This window comes from Trichosurus vulpecula, chromosome 7 (assembly GCF_011100635.1).
Source record: "Trichosurus vulpecula isolate mTriVul1 chromosome 7, mTriVul1.pri, whole genome shotgun sequence".
Classification (NCBI taxonomy): Eukaryota; Metazoa; Chordata; class Mammalia; order Diprotodontia; family Phalangeridae; genus Trichosurus; species Trichosurus vulpecula.
Window position 1 is genome coordinate 252,841,970 of NC_050579.1, and position 25,587 is coordinate 252,867,556.

At 43.2% G+C, this 25,587-nt stretch overlaps 1 protein-coding gene across 1 annotated transcript; it reads left to right on the top strand.

Annotated features, from left to right (window-relative positions):
• The first annotated feature begins 526 nt into the window (after positions 1 to 526).
• On the top strand, positions 527 to 24,674 carry MTCH1 (mitochondrial carrier 1). Its single transcript, XM_036767984.1, has 12 exons — positions 527 to 841; positions 5,077 to 5,161; positions 10,782 to 10,888; positions 11,673 to 11,750; positions 13,635 to 13,692; positions 15,404 to 15,455; positions 17,596 to 17,655; positions 19,856 to 19,949; positions 21,594 to 21,641; positions 21,799 to 21,866; positions 22,263 to 22,338; positions 24,002 to 24,674. Exons 1-12 carry the CDS (start codon positions 548 to 550, stop codon positions 24,071 to 24,073), a joined length of 1,092 nt encoding a protein of 363 aa, XP_036623879.1. The 5' UTR covers positions 527 to 547; the 3' UTR covers positions 24,074 to 24,674.
• The last annotated feature ends 913 nt before the right edge of the window (positions 24,675 to 25,587 follow it).

Genomic DNA, 25,587 nt, shown 5'->3' on the forward strand with positions numbered 1-25,587 from the left:
ACTCGCTCAAGGTCACGCGGTAAGCGGCAGGGCTCTCCAGGCTACGCGGTCCGGAAATCCCATACCCTGGAGCCGCACCGGGCCTCTTACCACGTGAGCAGGGAGCTCTCCAAAGTCCTGTCCTGCAGAGGTAGCGCTCTCTTGGGTATTAACCGGGACCCCGCCTACTGCACTATGCGGAGCTGCCAGTGTTTCCAAACAGCCGGCAGGTGCCACCCTTGGGACCGCAAGAGAAGCCCTGCCGAGTACCTCGGGCTAACGCCGGCCAGCTCGCAACCAAACCCAGGCTTTCAAGCTCCTCGAGCCGCATTCCTCCTCCCACGCCCAGCCTCCAGGCCCCCAGCCCCAGGCCAGAGTGGCCAGCCCGTGCCAGCAGCACCTCCCTCCCCTGGCCCCGCCCCCCTCCCAGATAGAATGGTACGGCCCGGCCCCGGCTCGGCTCCCCTCTTCCTTCCCGGAGAAACCGAGGATCCCGAAGGGGAGGGTGCAGAGGGGGAAACGCCGTTCCTCCGTCACGTGACTGGGAGTGACCTCGCGGCTGGACCCCATGGGGGCTTCTGACCCGGAAGTGGCGCCTTGGGTTCGCTGCGGCGTGGGGGGGATGGTGGGAGCAGGGCCTGGAGCTGTGGGCGCAGAACCGGGAGCCCGGCCGGGGGCCGGGCTATGGGGATCGCAGCCCCCGCGGCCTCCCCAGTCCTCGTCCCGGGGCGTGGAGGCGGCGGCCGTGGCAGCCCTGGGACCCGGGGATAGCTCGGCGGCCACTGAGGCCCTGTTCCTGGCATTGGGGGCCGGCGTGACGGCGCTGAGCCACCCGCTCTTCTACGTGAAGCTGCTCATTCAGGTGCGCCCCCGGGTTAGGGTGCCAGGAATCGGGGGGCAACAGGAAAAGGGAAGAGGGAAAGTGAGGGGAGCCCGAGGAGGAGGAGGAAGAGGAGGGTGCGCGGGGGCTAGAGGGAAGAAAGTGAGGGGAGCCCGGGGAGCAGGGGGGAATCCAGGCGGGGGGGCCAGGAGGGAAAGTGAGGGGAGAGGGTCGGGCTAGGGGGAGAAACCTGGGGGGGGCGTTGGAAGAGAGGAGGGGGGAGAAGGGGAGTGAGGGGAGGCGGCTGAGATGGGAAAGGGGGTGTAGGAGCTAAGGGGGGAACGACAGGACTGAGGAATGGAGGGGTTTGGGACTGTGGAGAGGACCTGTAAGAGGCAGATTAGGGTTAGGAGGTAGTGGGAGGAGGGGGTGGGGAATCTGGTTAGGAGAAAAGGAACAGTGATTGAGAGGATATGATAATGGCTGTGACTGTGGTTAGTGATGGGCGCTGGAGAACGGAGGGAGATGCATGTGTGAGATTTGGGGCGACAGCTGGATGAAACAGGTTCCTGGGTGACGGGGATAGGTAGATCTAGGAACAGGAAATACTGAGATCTGGAGCTCTTAAAAAATCCCTGAGAGCTGGAAGGGATCTAGTCCAGCCCCCTCATTTGAAGTTATTTTTCTCAGTTAGCAAGCATTTGGGTTTTTTCTCCCTTCCACCTCCCTGACGATTAAAAAAAATCAAAGAAAGATAAACAAAACTCCTCTAACAAATAGACACGATCAAGTAAAACTGGTTCCCCACATTGGCTGTGTCCAAAAATGTCTGTCTCATTCTACACCTCGAGTCCATCATCTCTCTTTCAAGGGATGAGTAGCTCTTTTCATTTTCAGTGCTCTGGAATCATCAACCTCCTCATTTTATAGATGGGGAAGCTGAGGCTCTGAGAGGTTAGTGACTTTCCCAACGTCACACTGGCAGTAAGCTGCTGATTATCTTGGACTGCTGACCCCATATATCCATCCAATCAGTTGCCACATCTTGTGGTTTCTACCCTCACGTCTCTCAAGTCCTAGCCCTTCACTCCACTTACACAACTATCACTTTCATCCAAGCCCTTTTTACTTCTGGCCTGGGTTATTGCATCAGCCTCCTAATACATCCCCCTGCTTCAAGGGTTTCCCCCCCTTCAATCCATCCTACACATGCTGCCAAAATGATTGTCCTTAAGCACAGATTTATGTTAACTCCCTTTCTCAATAGACTCTGGGAGGTTTCTCTTGTCCTCTAAGATTGAATATAAACTCCTTCATTTAGCTTTTAAGGCCCTTCACAACCCAACCCTAACCTATCTTTCCAGTCTAACTGGACATTACTCCCTCTCCTTGAACTCTTCTGATCTAGCCAAACTGGGGTTCCTTCTGTTCCTCACACACTGTACTTTACACTGTACGTAATGCTCATAGAGTCCCCCTATTAAACAGGCAGCTTAAACACTATCTTCTGCATGAAGCCTTTCCCAGTCCTTAGTGTCCTCCCTTCCAAACTGTTTGGTATCTAACTACTTTTTATATATTTATATTTGACTTTATACTTACGGTGTATATGTTCATATGCCCTTGTCGTCTCCCCCGTTAGAACATAGGTTCCTTGCAAGTAGGGATTTTTTTTGTTCTTTGTGATTGTATCCCCAGTACCTTGTGTAGTATCTAGCACAAAGTAAGCTCTTAATAAAAACTTGTTGATTAGTTGGCTCTAAATTTGGAGCTCTTTACACTTTGTAAGGACAGGAGCAATTAAGATTGGGGATGTGTGGAATGGATGTGAGCAAAAATTCTAGGTGACAGTTTGGGTATGTGGAATGGGGTAGAAAAATTTGGGGTGTGAGCTGGAGGTGACTAGTTTTAGATTTTAGAGTGCTGCTTTTTGAGGAATGGAAATCAGATTTGGGTGTGCAGTTATGTGTGATCAATTGTAGGAGGAAATTTGGAGTGTGAATGGAATGGGGGCAAATATTCTAGGTTGCTGGGGACTGGAGGAACTTGAATTTATGGTTGTTGGGTAATGCAGTGAGACATTTAGGTGTGAGTGAGATTTAAGGATTTGTGGAATGGATATAACATCTAGGTGTGACTAAGATTTTGAGTTACAGAGATTTGGGGAGGTATAAAATGAGTGTGACATTTGGGTTTGAGATTTTGGGTGACAGCTTGGGGGAGTTGTGAAATGGGAGAGACAACTTTGTGTTTGGGTATAGTGGGGTAGAATTCTCAGTTTGAGAATGAGTAAGGTTGGGGTAGAAAAACTTGGTGCCTAAGAATGAGAGTAATTCACATTTGAGAGTGGCATTTTTGGGTGTGGCACAAACTAGATTTGACAGATTTGAAAGTAAATTTGAAATGAACATGACTTGGGAATTGGAATAACTGGTATTTGAAGGTAATTGGAAATGTGTGGCAGAAATTTGGAGACGATTGGGAATGGAGATGACAGATTTGGTATGTTTGGAGTTTGTTATAACTAAGGTTTAGGAGTGAAATAGGAATGAAATGGTAAACCAGCTTAATTTAATTAAGTAGGGATCATTCCAAACTCACATAATTCATTTTTTTTCTAACTAGATTGGTAGATCAGGGAAATGCCATATCTGGATTTTAGCAAAACATTTGACAGTCTTGTGCTATTCCTGTGGGCCAGACAGTTTGTTGGAATCAGAACTGGCTAAGTATCTGGACATAAAAACTCCCATTGGTGGTTTGGAAGGAGGTTTCCACTTGGAGTGCCCCAGGTATTTGTGCTTGGCTGTGTGTGTGGTGTAACAATTTAAATCAGTGACTTCAATAAAGGCATGCTTATCAGATTTGCAGGTAGCATGGGACACAGAATTACTCAGCGAGTGGATACATGAGTCAGAACCTCAAAAGAGCTTGACAAACTAGAACATTATGTTGGCTAGAATAAGATAAAAATTAATAAGGATCAATGACAAATCTAATCCTTGTGTCCAAAAAATCTTCTTCATAACGTACAAGATGGGGGATGTATCACTAGACGACAGTTAATGTGAAAGATTTAAGAGTTTTAGTGGATTGTAAACCCATTGTGAGTTGACAATGAGTTATGAAGTTCAAAAAAGTTAAGAGAAGCATAGAGTTTATCGTTACAGAGGCTATAGTCCCATTGTCTTAGGTGAACCCAGTCTGGAATATTATTGTTCATGTTTGTGGACCACATTAATGTGGGGTAGGACATTGATAAGCTAGACGGTGTTCAGAAGAAGGTAGCCAGGGTGGTGCACGGCCTTGAGATCATGCTATATGAGTATTGAGGAAAGGAACTGAGGAATACTTAATCCAGAGAAGGGAAGATTTGGGAAGTGGGAGAGGTTGGGAACAACATGTTAGCCTACTAGTAATTTGAAGGGCTGTCACATGGAAGGAAGACTCTTCTACTTGGCTATAGAGGGTAGAACTAGGCACAATGTAGTTGCTGGTTGATGAAGACTCAATGGAAGGAAAATTTTCTTAGCAAGTAGGTTATTCAAAATTGGAATGGGTTACCTTGGGAGGTCATGTGTTCTCCTTCATTGGAGATTGTCAAGCTTAGGCTGAATAGACTCTTGTTGGCTATGTTAAAGAAGGAATTCTTATTTAGGGTTAGGCTAAATTACCTCTGAGGTTCCCTCAAACTGAGATTCTTAGATTTCAGGATGACTCGACTCATCGAATAACAGAGGGATCCCTCACCCCCTTAAAGATTATCAAGGCCAACCTCTTCATTTTATGGAGGTCTGGAGAAGGAAGGTGACTTATTCAAGGTCTCAAAACTAGGATTTGGGGACATGTTGGAGAGGATATGAATGGGATTTGGTTATGGTTGATATGACTGGTATGATATGATATGCATGACTGGAATTTAGGGGATGATTGGAAAGAGACATAGATGAGAAATAGATGTGATTGGGAATGAAGAAACTGGCATTTAGGATATTTGTATGTGTCTATCAGGACTAATTGAGATACTTCAAGATGCTTGGATCTTGATCACTATCTAGTGAAATTACTACCTGGAGAAATGACATATGGGTACAAGACATGGAGAGGATGGGGAATGGGTGCCAGGGTGAAGGGACAGAGCAAGGAGATTTGTAAGGTCCTTGCCACAGTTGGAGCTTAGAAAGGGAAAGAGATGCCAGGAGACAGTGACTGGGGTAAATGTTGGTTGTACATGAACCTGAACATGGATGGCCTAAGCTTGTTTTCTTTATCTGAAGGTTGGGCATGAACCACTGCCTCCTACTGTAGGGACCAATGTACTGGGGAGGAAGGTCTTCTACTTGCCCAATTTCTTCACCTATGGTGAGTGCTTTGCGTCTATGATGGGAAAATGCTTGGGAAAGAAGCCTCAGGCCCAACTATGCTCAGCTGAGATGGAAGAGGAGAAATCAAGCTGCTTACTGACTGAGTCTAATGCAGGGGTGGAGAACCTGTGGCCTTGAGGCCACATGTGGTCCTCTAGGTCCTCAAGTGCAGACTGCATGCAAACATCACAGAACAAATTCCCTTAATAAAAGGGTTTGTTCTATATGACTTTGACTCAGTCAAAAGGCCACACCCAAGGACATAAAGGGCCACATATGGCCTCAAGGAGGCAGGTTCCCCACCCCTGGTCTAGTGGGTCACAGGAACAGTGCAGTAATTCAATTTGGTTTGAGCCAGGGGTGGAGAAGGGAATTTGGAGAATGTAGCCAAAGACCAAGAAACTAGTGATATAGTGTCTGGACTGCTGGAAGTAGAAAATGAAGCTTTGGTTCCAGCTCCTCATAGCAAGGATTTTGTACACATACCAACAACACAGCCCTGCCCAGTTTATGAGGAGCGAAGTCCCCGTTGCCTTATCCACAGTGTTTATTGCAAGTACTGACTACTTTTTAGTGGCCATGCTCAATTATCATTTTGTTGTTGTTGAGTCGTTTCAGTCATGTCTGACTCTTCATGACCCCATTTGGGGTTTTTTGGCAATGATACTAGAGTGGTTTGCCATTTCCTTCTCTGGTTCATTTTACAGATGAGGAAACTGAGGCAAACAGGGTTAACTGACTTGCTCAGGGTTATATAGCTAATAAATGTCTGATGTCAAATTTGAACTCAAGTCCTCCTGACTCCAGGCCTGATGCTCTATCCACTACACCGCTTTCCTTCCTTCCTTTTCATTGGCAAAGGGAGTAAGAAGAGAAAATAAGTGCTTGTTAATTGAAAAATAATTAAACGAACGAAAAATGGGTTTCATACCTGTCATACTGTGCTTACTTGGGAGTCTCAAGTGAGATGTATTAAATGTCTGTTAAAATGCTTTGAAACCTATAGAGTCCTATCTACGTGTAAAGGCAAATCATTTCTCCCTTTGGACCTCGTTGAACTGCAGAAGAGGCAGCTTGTAGTTTAGTGGAAAGAGCCCTGGATTTGGAAATACGAAGCTCAGCTTCAAACCTGACTCACATCACTTCTCTGGGTTTGATTTCACCCTCTAGAAAATAGAAGTGTGAGACTGGGTGATCTCTGATGTCTCTTTTAGAACTGATGTTTTCTGATTCTGTGATCCTAAAATGAGGTGGTTAGCCTCTCCATGATCCCTTCTAACATCACCTACACATAACATAGCCTCTCACCGGTGTAGCCACCTAAGTGTCTCTGCTTTAGCACTACTCTGATGGAAATTCTAATTTTTCTCCCTCAGTCTTTCTTTCTAGTAATCATACTCATTTTTATTTCCCAACATTCAGAGAACATCAGGAGACGTGGATGCAACTTCTCCAAAAATGGTTCCTTTTCTCTGATTCTATAAGCCAAATTTAAGTTCAGGCTGCAGTCATCTCACACCTAATTCTTTTCGTAAAACTCTGCCTCTCTTCCCTTTGGTCAGTTCAGAATGGCTTTGGGGAAAGCTTCATTACTCACAAAAAAAACAAAAAACAAAACAACCTTAGGCCATCTGCCTCTCCCTGCCCTAGATCTTTTGACCTCCCTCTGTCACCTCCTTTCATTTCATATATTAATTGTTAGGGGAATGGAACAGATCAGTTCTCTCCCCACCCCTTCTCTTCTTGTTATTGGGAGCAGAGGAGAGTCAGGCAGAAGTAGTAGTACTTTGGGGAAGTTACTTCATTTTGTTTGTTTATTTAAGGGGTCTGCCCGCCCTTAAATGAGGATTGAAGGAAGGAATAAGAATCCTTTTTCAGTACTGGTGGTACAGGGGAGGCCAGATACCTGGGAAAATGAAAAAAAGGGAGAGAGATTAAAGATTGAGGGAAATCAGTATCTTAAAACAGAAAATCTTGTATGTTATTGGTGTGTGTGTGTGTGTGTGTGTGTGTGTGTGTGTGTGTGTGTGTGTGTGTATGCATGCAGGCACACGCAAGCTACCAGAGGCCTGGGATAATTAAATTCTTATTCACATTACCCTTAGCTACTGATAGCTCTGAAAAGAAAATAAGGAGTGCCCTTTAAGGTAACCTTTTGCCCATTTTCCCCACTTCCAAATGTCCAGTGTCCTAAGGGGCTCTATATTTGACCTGAGCATAGATGTTATGAGTAGAGAGTCAAAATTTCTGTCATTGTTGCTTTCTTTTTAATGACCGTCCAGGTCCTAGAGGGTGCTTGGAACATTTTGAGGAGTTCCCAGCTAATAATGTTAAGAATAGTAATAATCATTCACATTTCTAATAGCTCTTAAGTTTTACAAAGCACTTTGCTTATACTACACTATACTGTACTATCCAAGTTTTACAAGCACTCATTACCCTGTGAGGTAGGGAGTGAGAATGCTTTATTTTTGTTTTAAAGATGGAGAAACTGAAGCATAGAAAAATTAAGTGACTCACCTGCTTATGCTAGAATGTCTGAACTAAGATTTAAATCCAGATTTCCTAGTTCCTAGTGTAGCACTCTGTTCTATGGTCCTAAATAGTGGGAAGGGTACCTTGAGAAATGTCACAAGCAGCCCCATTAAATCCATTGCCAAGAGAAATACTTAAAATCATAGACACAGAATGGCAGAGGTGGGAGGGCGTTTAAATATCATCTAGTCCAAGGAAGAAACTGAGGCCCAGGGAGCTAAAATGCCTTAGCTCAGGTTGTAGCAGACCTGTGCTCAACACAGAGTATCAGGGATAAGGAGTAGGTAATCAGTGTTTATGGCTTTGCGTGCCCCACATACTGCCAGCTTCACTAATGACTCCCTAACGTCTAGGCATGTTCACAAACAAGGCTTTGGTTTCTCTTGCACAATCCTAGTCGCAGTCTGTTTTGGTGCCTCCTTTCCTTTCCTCTGTTCCCACATGCCTTTCTTCTAACCCTTCTTCATTTTTCTCCCACTTCCTGGTGTCTTATGTTCCCAGTATTCCTACTATGCTAAGCCCCACCCCAATTATCCCCTTTCCCATTGAAGAAATTTCTAGGGACCAGAGAAATTTCCACAGGAGTTGGTTTTGAAGGCTCCATTGGTGTTGGTTTAACCAGAGGGTGACCAGACTCCTGTCTCAGCAGCTTATCAGATCTGGAAAAGCTTTTACCCTGCTCTGAACTGGGCAGGAACTTTGTCTCATACTTGCTGTTGCTTGTTTGTAGAATTTGTCCTTTATGAGGTTAGCTCCCTATCTTTGGGGACCAAGCTAACCAGAGAATGGGGAGCATCATTAGTTTCAAGCTTACCTAGCTAATTGTCAACATTGAGGTGTCTTTGAAGAACTCTAGCTCTAGTAATCTGACAGATATTCCCTTGGATTTCTGCTTTGTTTTTCTTCAGAAAATGTGCTCTCACCTCTGATCATTTGCCCTTCCCATAGCTCTAAGAAATAAGGATTCTTATCCCCATTTCATAGATAAGAAAATTAAAGATCAGAAAGAGAGGTTAGGTGGTTTTCCCAGGGTTACCCAGTGAGTCTTTATGGAGGTTATCTGTCTCTACTATGCCATGATGCTTGTTTTTAAGGCATAATTGTCAAATGATGCCCCCTGGTTCAGGAGTGCTCCTGAACCAAATTAAAATGTAAGGTGAAAGGTATAACAAAATAAATCAAAATATATAATACAATAGAGATAGTGTTAATTTTTGGTTTTCTAAATTAATAGGTGGCCTACCAGGATCAGTTTTGGTTTGAGTTTGACATGCTGTTCTAAGGGACTAGGAAGCTATTACCGCCAGCAGTTTTTCCTCCTACTTTTACCACCACATGGAGCTAGAAAAACCCGCCACCTTAGAGGATCAGTGGGGTTTTTTTTGTTTTTGTTTTTTAGTCTCCTTAACATCTTTTGTTTTTTATACTGATCATTCCTAGATAGACACTGACTTCTCCCAAAATCCTGGTCCTCCTGAAGTGCTCTCTTGTAACAAATGAAGAAAGTTAAACAAAACTTAAGATTTAAATAATCTAGGTCTAGAATTACCTTTATAGATTTATGGCTAGAGATAAATAGAATAAATATTAATATAAACATTAAGCATTTACTATTTGCAGTATACTATGTATACTGTGCTAAGGAAGTACTAGACAAGCAGATAGTCCCAGCCCCTCACGGGACTTTCACAAAGCACTTTCCACACAACAACCATGTGAAATAAGTAGTTTGAGGATTGTGCCCATCTTACAGATAAAGACTCAGAGAAGAAGCATTTTGTTTTAAATTGAGATTCAAACCCAGACCTCTGGATTCTAAGCCTACTGCCCTAATACAGCACTCTAACCATGTAGCTGTTTCCTGATGCTCCCTCCCCTCCTACCCTTACATCTTTTTTTTTCTTTGTCTTAGTTTCCAAGTGTCAAAGTATGTGCCTGGAACAAATACACTCAGATGGTTTTTACAAAGAGTCTCCAGTCTTTCCCTGGTCAGGTCAAATTGTGAAAGCTCCTTTACATTTTCTTCTTTCATTCTTGCAGTGTATGTTCACAGCCACCAGATGTCTGTAGAGAGCCGAGCGGCCAGACGCAAAGGGGAAAAAATGTATTGGTCAGAAAGTAAGAGAACTTGTTTCTGAATGAGACTCTAGTTTTATTAAAATGACAGAAAACTTGATTAAGTGAAATAGTGAAGGGAGACCTTTCTGGAGCAACTAGAGAACCTACCTCTTGCACACTGATAGGTTTTACCATCACAAATTGCTTATGATTTTTTGAAAACAGTCTGCGGTTTTGGAGGCTGGGCCCTCTCTCCCCTACAGCCCTGCTGTACCTGATTCAGGAGCCAGTTAGATGGCTCCTCAGCTTTAGTGATTCAGTGAGAGGCCTTTGGGGGGGCACTCTTGTTCTCGCTTCTTTGCTCTCCGTCTCCCTCACAACTTGGCAGGCTCATAGTCACTGCCCAGAACTTTCTTACTGCCTTTTGAAAAACTGTTTTTTTCCTGAAGGTTTTGCACAGAGTAAAATGGGTTTCGTATTCACATTGTTTGAGTTAATGAGCTGAAACTTGGAAAGGAATGACTTATTTTAAAGTTGACTAAGGAAAATCTTTAACCTTTTTTGGTCATTTTTTTTTTTAAGAAGAAAAGGGGCCAGAAAATACTAATTCATATTACTGTTATATGGCTTTTATGTTTTTATATTATGTGTATTTTATGTGTGTTTTTATATTTACAAAGTACTTCCTTCACAACAGTCCTGTGGGGTACACGGTGCAAGTGTTATCCTTATTTTACAGATGAAGAAACGGAGTCTCAGAGAAGGGAAGTGACATACCTAGGGTCACTCCGATAGCAGATGTCAGAACCAAAACTTGAACCAATGCTCCTTCTACTATCCAGAAGAAAAGATGATTTTTTTTCTTGGTTTAAGTCCTAGCTGAAATACATATTACTCTTCATCCCAGGTCAAGGTATTTGGGGTACTGTGAGGAAATGGTTACTTGATCAGATTTAGGTCTTGGTGGCCGGAAGTGGAAATTGACATGGAATGGGGATGAAGTGTGCCTTTTCTGTTTTGTACAGCCAGATACATCGTGCAGGTGGATGGGAAGAGAGGACTGTTCCGAGGCCTGACTCCGAGGCTCCTGTCCAGTGCTCTTAACACACTGTCCCGGGGCAGCGTGAAAAAGGTGAGGCCACGGACACGCCTCCTGGCCCTGCATCACGCCGCACAGTTAATCTGTGTGGATCTCTATTGAGTCCTCTGTGACTTCACTTCAGGAACAGAACGTGCGCTGGCCGTGTTCTAAAGGGCTACGCTCTGTGTACCTTTGGTTAAAACCACTCGACCATCGATTCCTGACTTTGGAGGATATTGTCCTTGTAGAAATTAATTCTCTTGTCTGGCTATAGACTTTTCTGAAAAGTTATAACGTGTTCCTGTGTACAGTTGAGTAATAAGACAGAGAGTGACCATTCCCTGGATTAGTAGATTTAGAAGTGTCAGAGACCTTGGAGGGCTTCTCCCAGCCCCCTTATTATATAGATGAGGAAACCAGAGCCTAGAAAGGTTAAGTAACTTGCCTAAAAGGTCCCTTCTATGTTTAGTAAATGGCAGAACCCAGATTTGAACCTACCAATTCACTGTGCTGCCTGGCCTAGTTAGACCAACATAGGGTCTAGTTCAATGTATTTTTGTTTTTCCTAGTCCACCACAGATATAAACCGTGAAAGCAAATGGTTGCTTTGCTTGTTCAGGTAACCTTCAGACTAACCCTCTCCTAAGGGAATCATCTTAGACTCACCAAACTGAGCAAAGGGTAGAGTCTGCTGAAGGGCTTACTAGAACGTATTCCATCTTGGCTACCTCCCTGTGACAATTTCCTTTCTTAACAGTTGATCTTAGGGGCAAAGCTGGTAGCTACATCTCATTGCATTTAGGAGATCATTTCCTCTCTGTTCATTCTGTCTCAGGCCTTCCCTTTGGAGGAGTTAGAACATGTATCCAACAAGGATGACGTGAAGACATCACTGAGGAAGGTAGTGAAAGAGGTGAATATCACTTAAAGATTACATTGGACCAGAGGAGAGCTGGCCACCAGAGCTTTGAGCTGGGGGTGATCCCCATCTGGTGGGGGATGGGGAAGGAGAGGAAGGGTGAGTAGTAGTGAACAGTGGTCACTTCCATGACCTGTCAGAGTAAAATACTTGCTTGAGGAGGTCCAGAAGGGAAGAGAAAACTTCTTTGGTAGCTTCTCTCTCTTCAACTCATCTCTCCCTCAGTTTTATTTTGGGAGCTGGAGATCTGTTTAACTATCAACATTATAAAAGAGTATTCATCAAGCACTTATATAATATTCCACTCTATGTTGTCAATTAGACACATTCCCTGTATTCTGGAAACTGAGGATCTAAGAATGACCATTCAGGTATGGACTAAATGAGTCAGAAACATTAGTAATGAACTAAAGGGTTAGGATGTATGATGGGAATATGAAAGAAGAGCAAATTTATGAGCTCCAAATATTGCTTGGATGAAATGGGATAGGGGAATTTATTTTTCTGAAAAAGGTTAAGATTTTTTAGGAGTCCCTTGAATGATAAGCTGCCAGGGTATAAGTGGTATAAGCTTTCATGATTTAGGAGAAGGCAGAAAGAGGGTAATTGAATGAAAAGGGAATTGAGGAAATGTCCATTGGAAGAGTTGAAGGTGAAGATGGAAATGAATTTGAGTAAATTATCTGAAGTGTCTTAGAAAAGTTTTGAAGCACAGAATGAGGATCCTCAGCAGGTCCCCAAGGGAGGTGCGGCCAAGCGACCACATAGCCGATTGATTTGGAAAGCAGCATTAAGCATTAACTGGTACTAAGCCTGGTGCTAAAGGTCTAAAGTCTTGTAAGGAAGAGGTTGTGATAATCCATGCCATACTTGGCTGTGGCTAGCATTACCAAATGATAGCATGTTGGGGCTTAGAGATTATGCCAGGCTCATGGTACATTTGAGGAGGTTTAGGCCCAAAGAGTTGAATTCATTCGTGATTTGTCTAGCTCACACCAGTAGCAGTGGTAACAACAGAACCAGTACCCAGGTTTTCTGACTCCCTGTCTTGCACACTATAACCACCTTACCAGGAGAGACTGAGGGAAAGGAATGAATGTAGAAGAAGAAATAGCCTTGGCTGGATGTGTAGACTGAAAGAAAAAGATAAATTAAAAACTTTCTTTGTTATTTGAGAATTTGCTACTGTGATCTTGCTAGAAATAATGCACAGAAAGAAGATGAGTAGCTGTCTCTACTGTAAGCATGGCAGAGAAAGAATTGGTAACAGGTTATATAGAGTTTAAGAAATCTTATAGTTAAATTTGTGGGCCAAAATTGGGCCACGGAGAAAGGTTTAGGGGTAAAATGATAACAGAAGAATTATTTTGAGAACAAAAGGAAACATGTAGATGTTTCTCTGCCTATAGTAAACAGTTCAGAGAACAAAACCAATTAAGGCCTACCTATTCCTGGGACTGAAAACTTCCCCAGTTACTCCAGCCTGAAGTGCCATCTCAGTCTTCTAAACTATAGGACTTACTGTCTCAGAAACTATACTGCTCATTTTAAAATCCTCTATAGTGCCTAGCACGGTGTAAACTGCTAAATAGTTGTCTATTTAAGTGATAAGACACACCTCACTTTAGTCTTTGAATTCTCTCAGCTGAGAATTCTTCCTCAAGCCAATGTTACAAACCCCATCATCCTGGGTTGTGGAAATTTGGGGTGGAGCAGAGGAAGAGTTCTTTTTATGGAATATCTTATCTGGACTGCACCCTATGAACTGCTGATCTTGATTGTTTTCCCCATAAATGCTATTTATGGTCCATGGCCGAGTGCCTTAGGTCTTATATCCCGGGGCAAGCTTTGCTCCTAACTCCCTCCTTTTTTTCTCAGACTTCCCATGAGATGGTGATGCAGTGTGTGTCCAGGGTACTCTCTCACCCGCTGCACGGTGAGTCTGGGGAAAAGTACATTTGAAATCAAATCTAAAATAGTTCCCGTTTGGTCCAAGTCCTACAGATAAGTAGGAGGTATAAGTAAGGACTCTCCCTTTGGCCTGTCAGCTAGAGGTAGTGTGTTCAAAAGCTCATATTTCCAGGTGGTTAGTTACCTGAAACCTCCTGGTATGAACTGTAGAGCCCTTGGCACCACATTGTTAGGATGAAAAACAAGGCATCTGTCATAGGGTAACTATGATCTTTCTTGCTCAAAGAGAGTAAAGTCTCCAAGGATCTCATCCCACCCAAACCTTGTCCTTGTCCTTGTCCTTGGTGTTATGTTTGACAGATTTGTTTTTAAAGATCCTAGGCTTTAGAGGTCAAAGGAACCTTAGATATCGACTAATTCAACCGCTTCATGGAGGGATAGGGGGCAGCCTATGACATGACAATGATGACAGACTGGGCAGAGGTACAGCATAAACTAATATACAGAAATGAGAAAACTTTGGAGTATATTCAGAACCGAAAATAGTCCAATCTGACAAGCACAGGGTAGATGTGAAGAGAAGTGTCCTCTTCTCTCTCAGTAGGGAGCATAGTATAATTTTTTTAGTTGACAACAAAGTCCTTTATGCAGATATTAATGTACAATTAATGAAATACTATTCTAGAAAAAGAAATAACAAGTAACGAAAACAAGAAATTAATTTAGCATTTTGAAAAACTTCAGCTCTTTCCCTTGCATCCTCCCTCTTGTTGACTTTTTCTTAGTATAAACTAAAGAGTGTTCACTTGCTCCAGCCCTTGCTTCCTACCAGAAACTTCTCCATATTGGTTTGGCTCCTGGTTTCCCAGTCTGCCCAGCACTTTCTCCATTCGTTATTGTGATAACCAGCTGGTTGTCACATGTTTACCTGTGTGTTACTTAACCCACCAAGGCAGGATTGAGGTTGTTCTAGTGTATCTTCTCCACCTGATTCACACTAGATTGAGATAGAAAATCTTCTGAGTATCCTGGCTGCTCCCATGATAATCTACCTGCTCGTGGAGATCTTGGCATGTGATGTAAGTATAGAGCAGGAAGAAAGAGATCACCTACTCCAGCTCCAAATGAGGTGCCTGAGACCACCCAGGGATAAGTAAGGAGCAAAGCTAGAATTTGAACTTGGGTCCTCTGTTAATCTGATCCGAAATACTAACGTGTTGGGATCATAGTCTGGACCTGTGGAAATGAAGTAGAGAGGATCAGGCATGGCACGTCTGGCAAAGGAACAGTACGAGCTGAAGTTTGCAGAGGTGGGAAGGCATGGGATATGTTTAGAATCAAGTAGTCCAGATTGACCAGAAGATAGGGTGTGTGTTGGGAATTGTATACACCCCACCCCCACTTCCATCCTAAATAGAAACCACAGGATTGAGAGCAGAAGGAATCTTGGAGCTCCACTACACCCACCTCATCATTTTTTTAGATAAGGAAACTAAGGCCCACAGGAGAGACTTGCCCAAAATTCCATAGCTAGCAAGTAGCAGGTGCAGGCTTCAAATCCACATTCTCTGACTCCATTTCTACTGGTCTTGACACTCCACCACAGCTACCTTCATTCTTCCCTTCCTGTGATTCACACCAATTTCCATAATAGATATCCTGGGGCCAGGGACATTTGTGAATATGGGCATTGGTACACCTGACTACTTGTATTTAGTTCTGTTTTCCTCCCTTAGTCATCTCGATGCGCTGTATGGTCCAGTTCGTGGGGCGGGAGGTCAAATACAGGTGGGTGATTCTGAGTATCCTTTGATGCAAACATCTGTTTGCTGTTTAGCATTCTAGTGGGAATGCCCAGGTCTGATCTCTTTACCATCTCATCTAAGGTCTCCCTAGATCTCCATCGATTGCCCAAATAAATGGTGCTGGCAGCTAGTCTGAAAGAACTCAGACTGCTTCTTTCTCCAACTCGAAAGCCATATTGCTCTTATAGCTTAGAGCTCTTCTAGTCACATGAGAAAAAAGCATTATATATTCAGGTGACTGCAAGCTGCTCAGGTGCCTGTCTGTGCTTGTCCAAACTCCCAGTCAGGGTTGCCTTGGGTCTAGTCCTGAGGACAACTGAGATAGTCTTTCCAGGACCGTTAAGGACTGGAGAAGACAAGTAGTGCCCTTACATCTTTGAATCCCAGTGTTCTGCTCTAGCATGAGGTCCACTCTGGTCCATAATTTCTGGGCTCTGGAGTTGACCCAACTCACCAAGATGGCATCAGGTCCAGCGTGACCTAATGGTCAGTCTTGGCTAGATCCCCTAAAGTTCATTCTCATGCTTTTTTCCAGGCTGTCTTAAAGTTTGTTGGCAACTCCTAATAACTTGGCTTTTTCATTAACCTATATTATCACGATCACTGTGTGCTGTGGTTCATTTGTTCATTCATTAATTCACTCAGACATTTACTGAATATAGACTATGGACAGGGCACTGTGAGGTGGGTAATACAGACACAGTCCCTGCTCACACACAGTCTTTGTTCAGTGATGGTTATGAATCCTCTGCTCCCCCTGTAGCCCTGCATGTAGGAAAAAGGCTGGCTCTGGAGAAACTTTACACTGATGCAGAAAACTTCCCCACTCTTCTTCCTCAACACTTTCCTTTTCTTCTAAGCCATAGGTGCTACACTCAGGCTGCTGCATGGCTGCCATTTCAGGACAGCATAATGTTTAAGCAAGCCATGACTCATTGTCTTGGGCTGGCCACTGGGAACCTGGCTTTGGTGTGCTTGACCAAGGAGGGGAAATGGCGGGGGAGGCCAGGAGGAAAAGGTCTGGCCAATATTTCCAACATAACTTGTCGAATCCTTGTTTGGAAAGGGTAGAGAGCCCTGACAGGTGGGGAGGGTATTCTGTGGAGGAAGGAAGGGGAGGTAAACCTAATGGCTCAGCATTTCAAGGGATTTGACTCCCACTGTCTTTCTCTTTCCTAGGTTGCCCAGTCCCAGCTAGCCTTTGAATATGCTCCACTCAGGTCAGGACAGTTGATAGTTTATAGCTTTAGGTCTCAGAAGTTTCTGTTGTATCTCCTTTGCCTTTTATGTCCATGATGCTGTTGTAGCTACTACCCTGCCCCATGCCAGGCATAAACCTGGCTGCAAAAGCTGGGCATCAAAAGCTCAAGTCCTCTTTCTCTGGTAGGGCCTGATGCTCTTCCCAGAGACCGCAACTGCTTCTACCACTTGGAAGGACCTGACTGTTCTTTGAGACCTTAGAGGCAGTAGGAGGCTTGGTCAGCCTCCAGCATCATCCCCCCATTCCCCAGGCCCATGATTTTGTGTGTGCTCTCCTGCTGCTGTTGCCCATCTTTCATCATGCAGCTTCTATGTCTCCTGAGAAGGTGCCCTTCTATGAAACACAGTTCCTTGTTGTAGGATCCAGGATTTAGAGATCCCCCGATCTAACACCTTCATTTTACATATGAGGAAGCTGAGGTTAAATGTCTTTCCCAAAGTAACAGAGGTATTCAGTAATGCAGCTGGGATTCAAAGCCAGGGCTTCTGACTCCAAATCCAGTGTTCTTCCTACTCTACCCCTCCAATTCCCTTTGTCCTTTCTAGTGCCACTGTTTGACCTGCCATCCCCTCCATTGAAAGTTTGTTTAGCCATAGAAAAGTACTGTGATAAGGCTGGGTCTTTGAAATTCAGGTCTCACAGACTTGTGAATTGACCACTTCCCCAGTCCCCTAAGAGAGATTTTCACTCTCCTCCCCCCGTACCGCTTTCCCCAATCCCCGTGAACATTAGGGTTTCCCCAAATAAAAAAGATAAGTCTGTATTGTTCTCTACTTGGAGGGCTTCCTGGTAACTGAGAATTGTTCTCTGTCCACCTCTCTTATGTTATACATAATTATACATAATTTTTTCTTCTCTGCAGTGGTGTGCTGAGCTCCATTGGGAAGATTTTCAAAGAAGAAGGACTTCTGGGATTCTTTGTGTACGTGAGTTTAATTCTCCTTCCTTCAGTATGTATCATTGACCTCTGAGGCAGCCGACAGTTGAACTTTGATTGAAATGGAACTTTCGGGACTTTGAATACCAAGTATAAGCTCTTTAATTAGTCCTTTTCCCAAAAGTGAAGGATTAGAACTGGAAGGGTCCATTTTATTTTTTTAGATGGGTTCCAGAAGGCTTAACTGCTTTGTCCAGGATCACCCTGCTGGTTTTTTCCCTCCAGCCCAGGGTCTTTTGTGCTACATTCTACCTTCACTTCCCTAGGAGGTGCTTCATTTGGTTAGTTATCTGAGGGCTAACTGTATCCTGAAAATGTCTTTGTATTATTGCACGCTTAGATGTAATAAACCCCTAAATAGGGCCCCAAGGCAGGATTTTGCTTTTATTTTATGATAGGTCCAACAGTGAGGTCAGCAGTGGATGCGTATAAGATATCAGGTATTAAGGCCACCAAAAACCCTGTGGATTTTTTGTCATACCTGTATTTGGTGTGCTGGGTATTTTGTAACACTTCATGCAAGTGCCTCCCAAGTATCCGTCATGCCTTAAGAGTCCTATGCCTGGAGGTCGAGCACAAATAGACTTCCCACACAGAAATTGTTTGTTCAGTGAGTTCACCTTGAAGAACATTAGTTAAAATTCAACCCTCCTAGCAATTTGGAACTATGCTCAAAGGGCTATAAAATCATGCATATCCTTTGACCAAGCAATACCACTGCTAGGGCTGTGTCCCAAAGAGATAAAAAACAAAAAGGAAAAGGACCTACATGTACAAAAATATTTATAGCAGCTCTTTTAGTGGTGGCAAAGAATTGGAAATTGAGGGGATGTCCATCAATTAGGAAATAGCTGAACAAAACGTTGTATATTGTTATGATGGAATACTGTAGTGCTATAAGAAAGGACAAGCAGGATGCTCTCAGAAAAACCTGGAAAGATTTAGATGAACTGATGCAAAGTGAAATGAGCAGAGCCAGGAGAACATTGCACACAGTAACCCCGATATTGTATGATGATCTACTAGGAATAATTTAGCTCTTCTCAGCAACACATTGATCCAAGACAATTTTATAGGACTTACGATGAAAGGTGCTGTCCTAATCTCCAGAGAAAGAACTGGTAGAACCTGAATGCAGATCAAAGATACTTTAACTTTAGTTTATTTATTTTTCTTGGGGTTTTTTTCTGTCTGTGTTTTCTTTCACAGAATGACTTACACAGAAGTGTGTTTTGCATGACTATACATGTATAACCTATGTCAAATTGCTTGCTTTCTCAATGAGGGGGGAGGGGAGGGAGGGTGAGAATTTGGAACTCAGAATTTGAAGAAAAGTTAAAATCATTTTTACTAGTAAGTGGGAAAAAATAAAATATTAAATAAGATTAAAAAAAATTCAACCCTCCTTGAAAGGCGTTCTTAAGATTTGTAAGATATCAAAGGCAGAACATTATGGAGGGGGAAGGTGTTTGAGGAACTTCGTTTCATGTGAATTGAAAAATGTACATTTCATATGATAAAAATATTCTAGATTAGATTGCCAGTGAGAAACTGCTCAGATCAGTACAGTCTTAGGAGTGTAGGAAAACCTCAATTTTGAGAAAAGTGCATCCCGTGTAACTTAAAGGAAACTGATGCTATGAGCTAATTTGTAACCTCAGGAAGAGGAGTGAACGTTCCTCTGCAAACAGGGAAACACTGGCCATATCAGATACTGTATTTGACTTAGCCTCCTGGTCACGTTACCAAATACTTTAACTATAATGCAGGGCCTTATTTCCTCTGAAGCTTAAGTATACTAAAGCTCTGGGGAAGACTTTTCCCTTACTTACCTTTCACCTAAGATCATGGATGATAGACTGTAATTGGAAGGGACCTTGGAGATCAAGACCAGCTCCTTTGTTTTAAAGATAAGGAAATTGAGACCCAAATAGTGTTTTCCCTCAAAAGTGACCTTTAGGTTATTTGCTATAAGTCACACAGCTAGTCGGTGATAAGGTCAGAATTTGAACCCAGGCCATCTGACTCCAGAGATTTTGTTCTCTTCCATTGCGTCACACTGCCAAGACCCAGGCATTCCCCTGCCATCCCTGCTCCTTGGGACTCATCAGTGAATACTGTTTTAATGTTGGGACTCACAACTTTGGCAGAGAATGTAACATCTGGTTCTTAACTTTGTTTTCAGGGGCTTAATCCCTCACCTCCTGGGAGATGTGGTCTTCTTGTGGGGCTGTAACCTCCTGGCACACTTTATCAATGCCTACTTGGTGGACGACAGTGTGAGTCACTCTGATTGGGATTAAGGAAGGGCTAGAATTGTCTGTTCCCAGACAGGTAGAACAGGGATTCATTTGCCTTCATGTATAAAAAAACATTTAGGAAGTAGAAACCTATTTCTTAAAGGATCAGAGATTGTGGATGGAGCTTCTACAAGTCTGGATTTTGCAAATAAATGTTAGGCCTGGGAGAAGCTTTTCAGTTTGAAACAAGAACATATACTTGAGTTGCCTTAAGTTTCTCTTAACTTCTCTAAAAGACATCCTGAAATAATGTATTTTTACAAAAAGGACTGACTCCTATGCATCTAGGCTGCCTTTAAAGAGTGGCTTATCTTAAAAAAGCATCCTGGATCAGAAGGCCTCTTAAGGTAACTTCCAGCTTTGGGATTTTATGATTGTTGTGGTTCCAAAAAAAAGTTTTCCGTGATTCATTTAAAGTCCGATGTTTAAAGAACATGTTGTCTTAGAATGCTTCTCTTTGCCTCTCTCCTTAAGTTGACATGATGTTCCATGTCTAAATGCCTTTCTAAATCTTTTTAGAACTTGGCCTGCTGAATGCTATTTGGCAAATTGGTTCATTTATGTGGAAGGGTTTTATTATACCTTAAAAGGTGTTTTCTGAAGGAGAGTCTCAAGAAAGGAGGGGTTTTGATATCCTTCCCAGTCAAATGGGACTTAGGAGAAGTGGGATAGTTGGGATTTCTTAGTAGCCAGAGACACTGTAGGAAAAGACTGTATATGATTAGCCACCCTAACATTGTGGATGGAATTGGCCTTGAATTTAAGGCAGATTGAGTTGTTCCATAGAGACTTCAGACTTGATCAGGTCTGCTAAGATGGTCGATCTACTGCCAACAAGTCAATACTAAATATGTCATGCTGTGTCTGATAGGCAGTAAATACTTGTGATTTCTAATTTCCTCTAGCTTTTGGTTGAAAATGTGTATGTGATGGGAGAGGAGTGAGAGGAACAGTTTGAGGGATAGGAATTCAGGCCACAGCACTTGCAGTTAGGCCACTAAACTGGATCATGTAGGAATCAACCTGATAATCCAAAGCATGTGTTAATTAGCACTTTGTGGCCTGAAATCTAAGGCACACCAAGGACATACATTTAAACCATTGAGCAAATTTTGAACAAGGATAGTTAATGAAACCTGCAGGCACCAGAGCAAATCCTTTGGTGAATTTTAGGAGTTGTTTAGCCAAGGGGGTCTTGGTGAACAGTTGATTTTTTGTCAGGGATGAGGAATAGCAAGCAGTAGGTGTTAAAGTCCAGATCCTTAAATAGGTAACTTCTTTTTCCTTTGCTTCGAAGACCTCCACTGGGTGTTGGAAAATTATCACTCTTACATCAACCCTTTAAATTTATTCTACCAAACTTATCCTATACTGCTCTCTCTATACCTTGGCTTGGTCCTAACATAGAGTAAAAGAGGCCTGTTTTAAGGCCTTAGGAAGGAATCTGCTGAAAGTCAAAGAAAATTTAACACTTCAGGAGCCTCAATGAAGATTAACTAGAACTGCTTGTGGGACATTTTTTGAAGGGAAGGAACGCCACAGTTTAAGTAAGAGGTGGCCAGGACAAATGGAAGCCAGAGGCCTATAGTTAACTTGACTTTCTCTTCCTTTCTCGCCCTTCAGTTCAGCCAAGCATTGGCAGTTCGGAGTTACACCAAGTTTGTAATGGGGGTATGTATATAGCCAGCTCTGTGGCCCAAAACTTTGGTGGTTGAGGGTGGGGCTTGGCATCCCACTCTTTATGGGGATTTGGAGTATGGATAGCTGTCAGTACAGTTTATATCAGTAGGGCTATGCTGAGGAGAATTTTGCTTTCTCTGGGTTTCAGATTGCAGTAAGCATGCTGACTTACCCTTTCCTCTTGGTTGGTGACCTCATGGCTGTCAACAACTGTGGGTATGTATGTATGAAGAGTTCTTACTCACATTTCCTTGGAGCTGGGCTTTGAGAACCTGCAGGCCTCTGTGGCCTGACAGATGGGACTTGGGAAGTCCCAGAAAGGTTCTCCTTCTCTGGTTTTCTAAGCCAAAACACCACATCCATCCTTATCACTGGTTAAAGAGAGTTCTGGCTGGCTCCTTGCTTTCCCACTTTGTGCCTTCCTTCCCTCACCCCAGATATGGATTCTGCCATATGGTTACCAGTAGAAAGCAGGTAGAAATGTTCTTAGATCACTAATGCCTGCTCCTCTCCCAAGGCATTCCCAGCGATCTAGCCTTTATTCAGGCCATGCCAAGCCATCCTCGTTTTGCCTTCTTTTGGTTCTGATCCTTTGATCTTACTCCTGGGCAGGTTGCTGGCAGGCCTTCCTCCCTATTCCCCTGTGTTCAAGTCCTGGATTCATTGTTGGAGATATCTGAGCATGCAGGTAAATGAAGATATTTGGGGAAAATGACCTCTCTGGTTCTCTCTTTTTTTTAAAGTTTTATTGATGCCTTTTGTCATTACCAAGTTCTTTTCCTATGAGAGCAGACTTTAAAAAGTGATAGCCTTCATTATAGAAAAACAGGTGGCCTGGAAATTTGTGAATAATATAAATAAGGTGAACAGTGGACAGTAACTTAATGGGTTATTGAGGGAAACTATAGATAATAAGGGCTCATTTTTTTCCAGTTTTAAAAATAAAATTTTACTGATAAATTTGGATTTTACATTATTTGAATTTCCCCCAGTACCCTTGTTCCTCCTCCTCCCAGAGAGCCATCCCAGATAATAAAGATTTTTTTAAAAGGAAAAGAAGAAAAAGAAAATTATTGAAACTGATCAATACATTGAAAAAAACCTGACATTTTAGGCAGGCAGTGTTCCACATTCGTGGATCCCCATATCTGCAAAGGAGTTACCTGAAAAAAGACTTCCCCCCTCTCCCCCACCCCCGTCCCTTTTGTAGGGAACTACTCCCTCTACTAGGCCTCCGGGTCGTACGTGGACTACTTGATTAGGGGTTGTGTTATGGTTCTGAGGCTTGTCTTGATACCATTGTGTTAATAAAGGAAATCGCTTCCAGGCCACTTTTCTGTAGTAAGGGCTCATTCTTAAAATTTCATGGTGATCTCAAGCCGATCATCCATGTCATCCTTCAGCCATCCTCTTGTGCCCATCTCACCGTATATAGGAATCTGGATGAAGCACTGCTCTGACTCATCTGGCCATTATGTTCTCTGCCTAGCTATCTACTTACTGGCTAAAGACATCTTGTTCCTGAGAGGCCCAGTACATTGGTGAGCTTACAGAACTAGGTTCTGACTCTGACCTCGGAATAGTTCACTTTCGTTATAGTGAAATAGCTTCACTGTAAAATGGAGCAGTAACATTAACTTGAGGATCAATCCACAATTATATCCTAGGGTAGGTTAAGCAGAATGAAACCATTTCAGAGAAAGATCCCACCCAGTTATAGTTCTACTACAAGTGAGTCTGGAGAAGATACTTGTTTTCTCTGGTGATACTGGCCAGTTCTGAATGAAACACAAACTCCCTTGGCCATGGTTCCAGATTACCTGGCTACTGGTACCAAAAAAGATTAAAGAATCTTTAAAGAATTTCCTGTTGGAAACCTGGTCTCAGTAGTCCTTCATAAAGCCCTGTGACTCCATATTGACATCATCAAATAAAACTTGTAGAACACATAACTTGATAATGGCATAAACTAGTTGTAGATGGACCCTCTTTTCTGGGCGTTTATGGTCTGACTCCCTGGTTCTCAGTCTTTGCCCTTCACCAGATCTATATAGGACCTGGTTAAAAGACACCAGGAGATCATACCATACAGTGGAAAGGGGGACTGGCCATCAGGAGATTAGCTGAGCAACCTTGAGCAAATCGCTTCTTTCTGTGCCCGTTCACAGAATGGCAAGGTTGGACTAAATGGTGTCTACAGTTCTTTCCAGCATTAAAACTCCGGTCTTTTGATAGGTTTTGTTTGTTTTATTTATTTTTTTAATGCCTGCCCCAAAGCTGAAGCTGCAGTTCACTTGAGAGAGGAAGTAAGGTTTCCCTTTTTCAGGTGTCCCACTGTTTTTTCTTTTCAGGGTCAGCTTTTCCGGGGATCAAGTCTGCTTTTCCGCCGAATCTCAGCAGCATCAAACTTCTCCATTGACTAAATCAGAATAACTTGACTACAGTAATAAACACACCATCTCCGCCCAGCCTAAGTGAGGGCCTGATCATTGGGCTACCTTGTAAGATAACTGACTGTGTAATATAGTGGGATTTGGATGTTCGCCATTCTGTTGTTTATTAGTTGTCCTTCAGTTATACATACAGGAAAGGGGGAGTGAGGTTTGGTACAGTCTGGAAAAAGTCCTTACTCTATACTGATCCTGAGTTAAGATGTTCTAAGACTGCTTGGCAGAGTGAGACAAGGGGCATTGGAGTGATTTCTGGCAAACATTCCAGAGGCATTGCAAATGAAGTGGGAAGTATTACTAGTAAGGGCATAGAAGCTTACGCCATCATACCATAGCCAGGGTGGCAGCAGACTCCCCCTGTTGTCCAAAACTCAGGTAGAGAACAGATGAGCAAACTTCTGCTCTGCTTGGTTTTGTAAACACAATAAATAACAATGAAAGCAATAGCTCAAATGTATATAGCCTTTAAAAATTTATAGAACATTTTCCCCATAACAGCTGGGGAGCGGGACGGAAGGGGATAGAAGTACTCTTCTATCACTTAACTGTTGATTAATAAAGCTTGTGTAGTGTATTATAGTTCCCAGAGCATTTTATGCACCTTATTTCGTTTGATTCTCTCAACAGCCCTAAGGTGGGAAGAATTTTTTATTCCCATTTTACTGACAAGGAAATGGAGGTTCAGCAAAGTTGTCTTTCCTATGATCACATACTAGTAAGTGACAGATCTGAGACTCGAGCCCAAATGTTCTCTTAGGTAAGGGCTCTTTCTGTTCTATGTCCTGGCTTTCCTAATATGGAAATGAATTATATAGGACTGGTATTTGATTACCTGGGTAATGTTAAATACTCTTGATCAAATGTAGTCTTTCTAAATGTGCTAGAGTAGCAAATTTGGGGTCCAGATGTCTTTGTTAGAGTATTTGTTTTTCTAGTAGAGTATTTCCTGGCCTTTAGCAATACGGTTAGTGGTTGTTGCTGTTCAGTCATCCTGTTGTGTGCAGAAATGCTGGAGTAGTTTGCTGTTTCCTTCTTCAGTGTGTCCCCAGATGAGGAGCTGAGGCAAATAGGGGTTAAGTGACTTGCCCAGGGTCACATAGCTAGCAAGTATCTGAGGCTGGGTTTGAATTCAGATCAGGCCCGGTGTACTATCCACTGTACCCTCTAGCTGTCTCAACCAGGATTGGTGGAAGACGGCAAAATGATAGTGCCCAGACCACCTCAGTGTGGAGGCAGGTACGATTGTTTGGAGGTAAATCTTATAAGAAAGCATGGGGAAATTTCTGAAGTAGCCATGACTCAGCACACTAACCAGTACCCACATCCTTTTTGGGGCTTGAGAGGCAGCAGAAAGCCTGTACCTGTCCAGAGCTGCGGCAAGCAGGCTCCCCACAAATTACCCCAAACCCAAACTTTGACAGATGTCAGATTTTGTGAACACTGTGATGGGGTGTTCAGAAAGCCTTACAGGCCTCTGTGGCAGGCAG

Coding starts and splice junctions, on each gene's coding strand:
- MTCH1 (XM_036767984.1), top strand. CDS start 548: ATGGGGGCTTCTGACCCGGAAGTGGCGCCTTGGGTTCGCTGCGGCGTG. Junction 10,889..11,672: donor CCCGGGGCAGCGTGAAAAAG/GTGAGGCCACGG, acceptor ATTCTGTCTCAG/GCCTTCCCTTTGGAGGAGTT. Junction 21,642..21,798: donor ACACCAAGTTTGTAATGGGG/GTATGTATATAG, acceptor TCTGGGTTTCAG/ATTGCAGTAAGCATGCTGAC.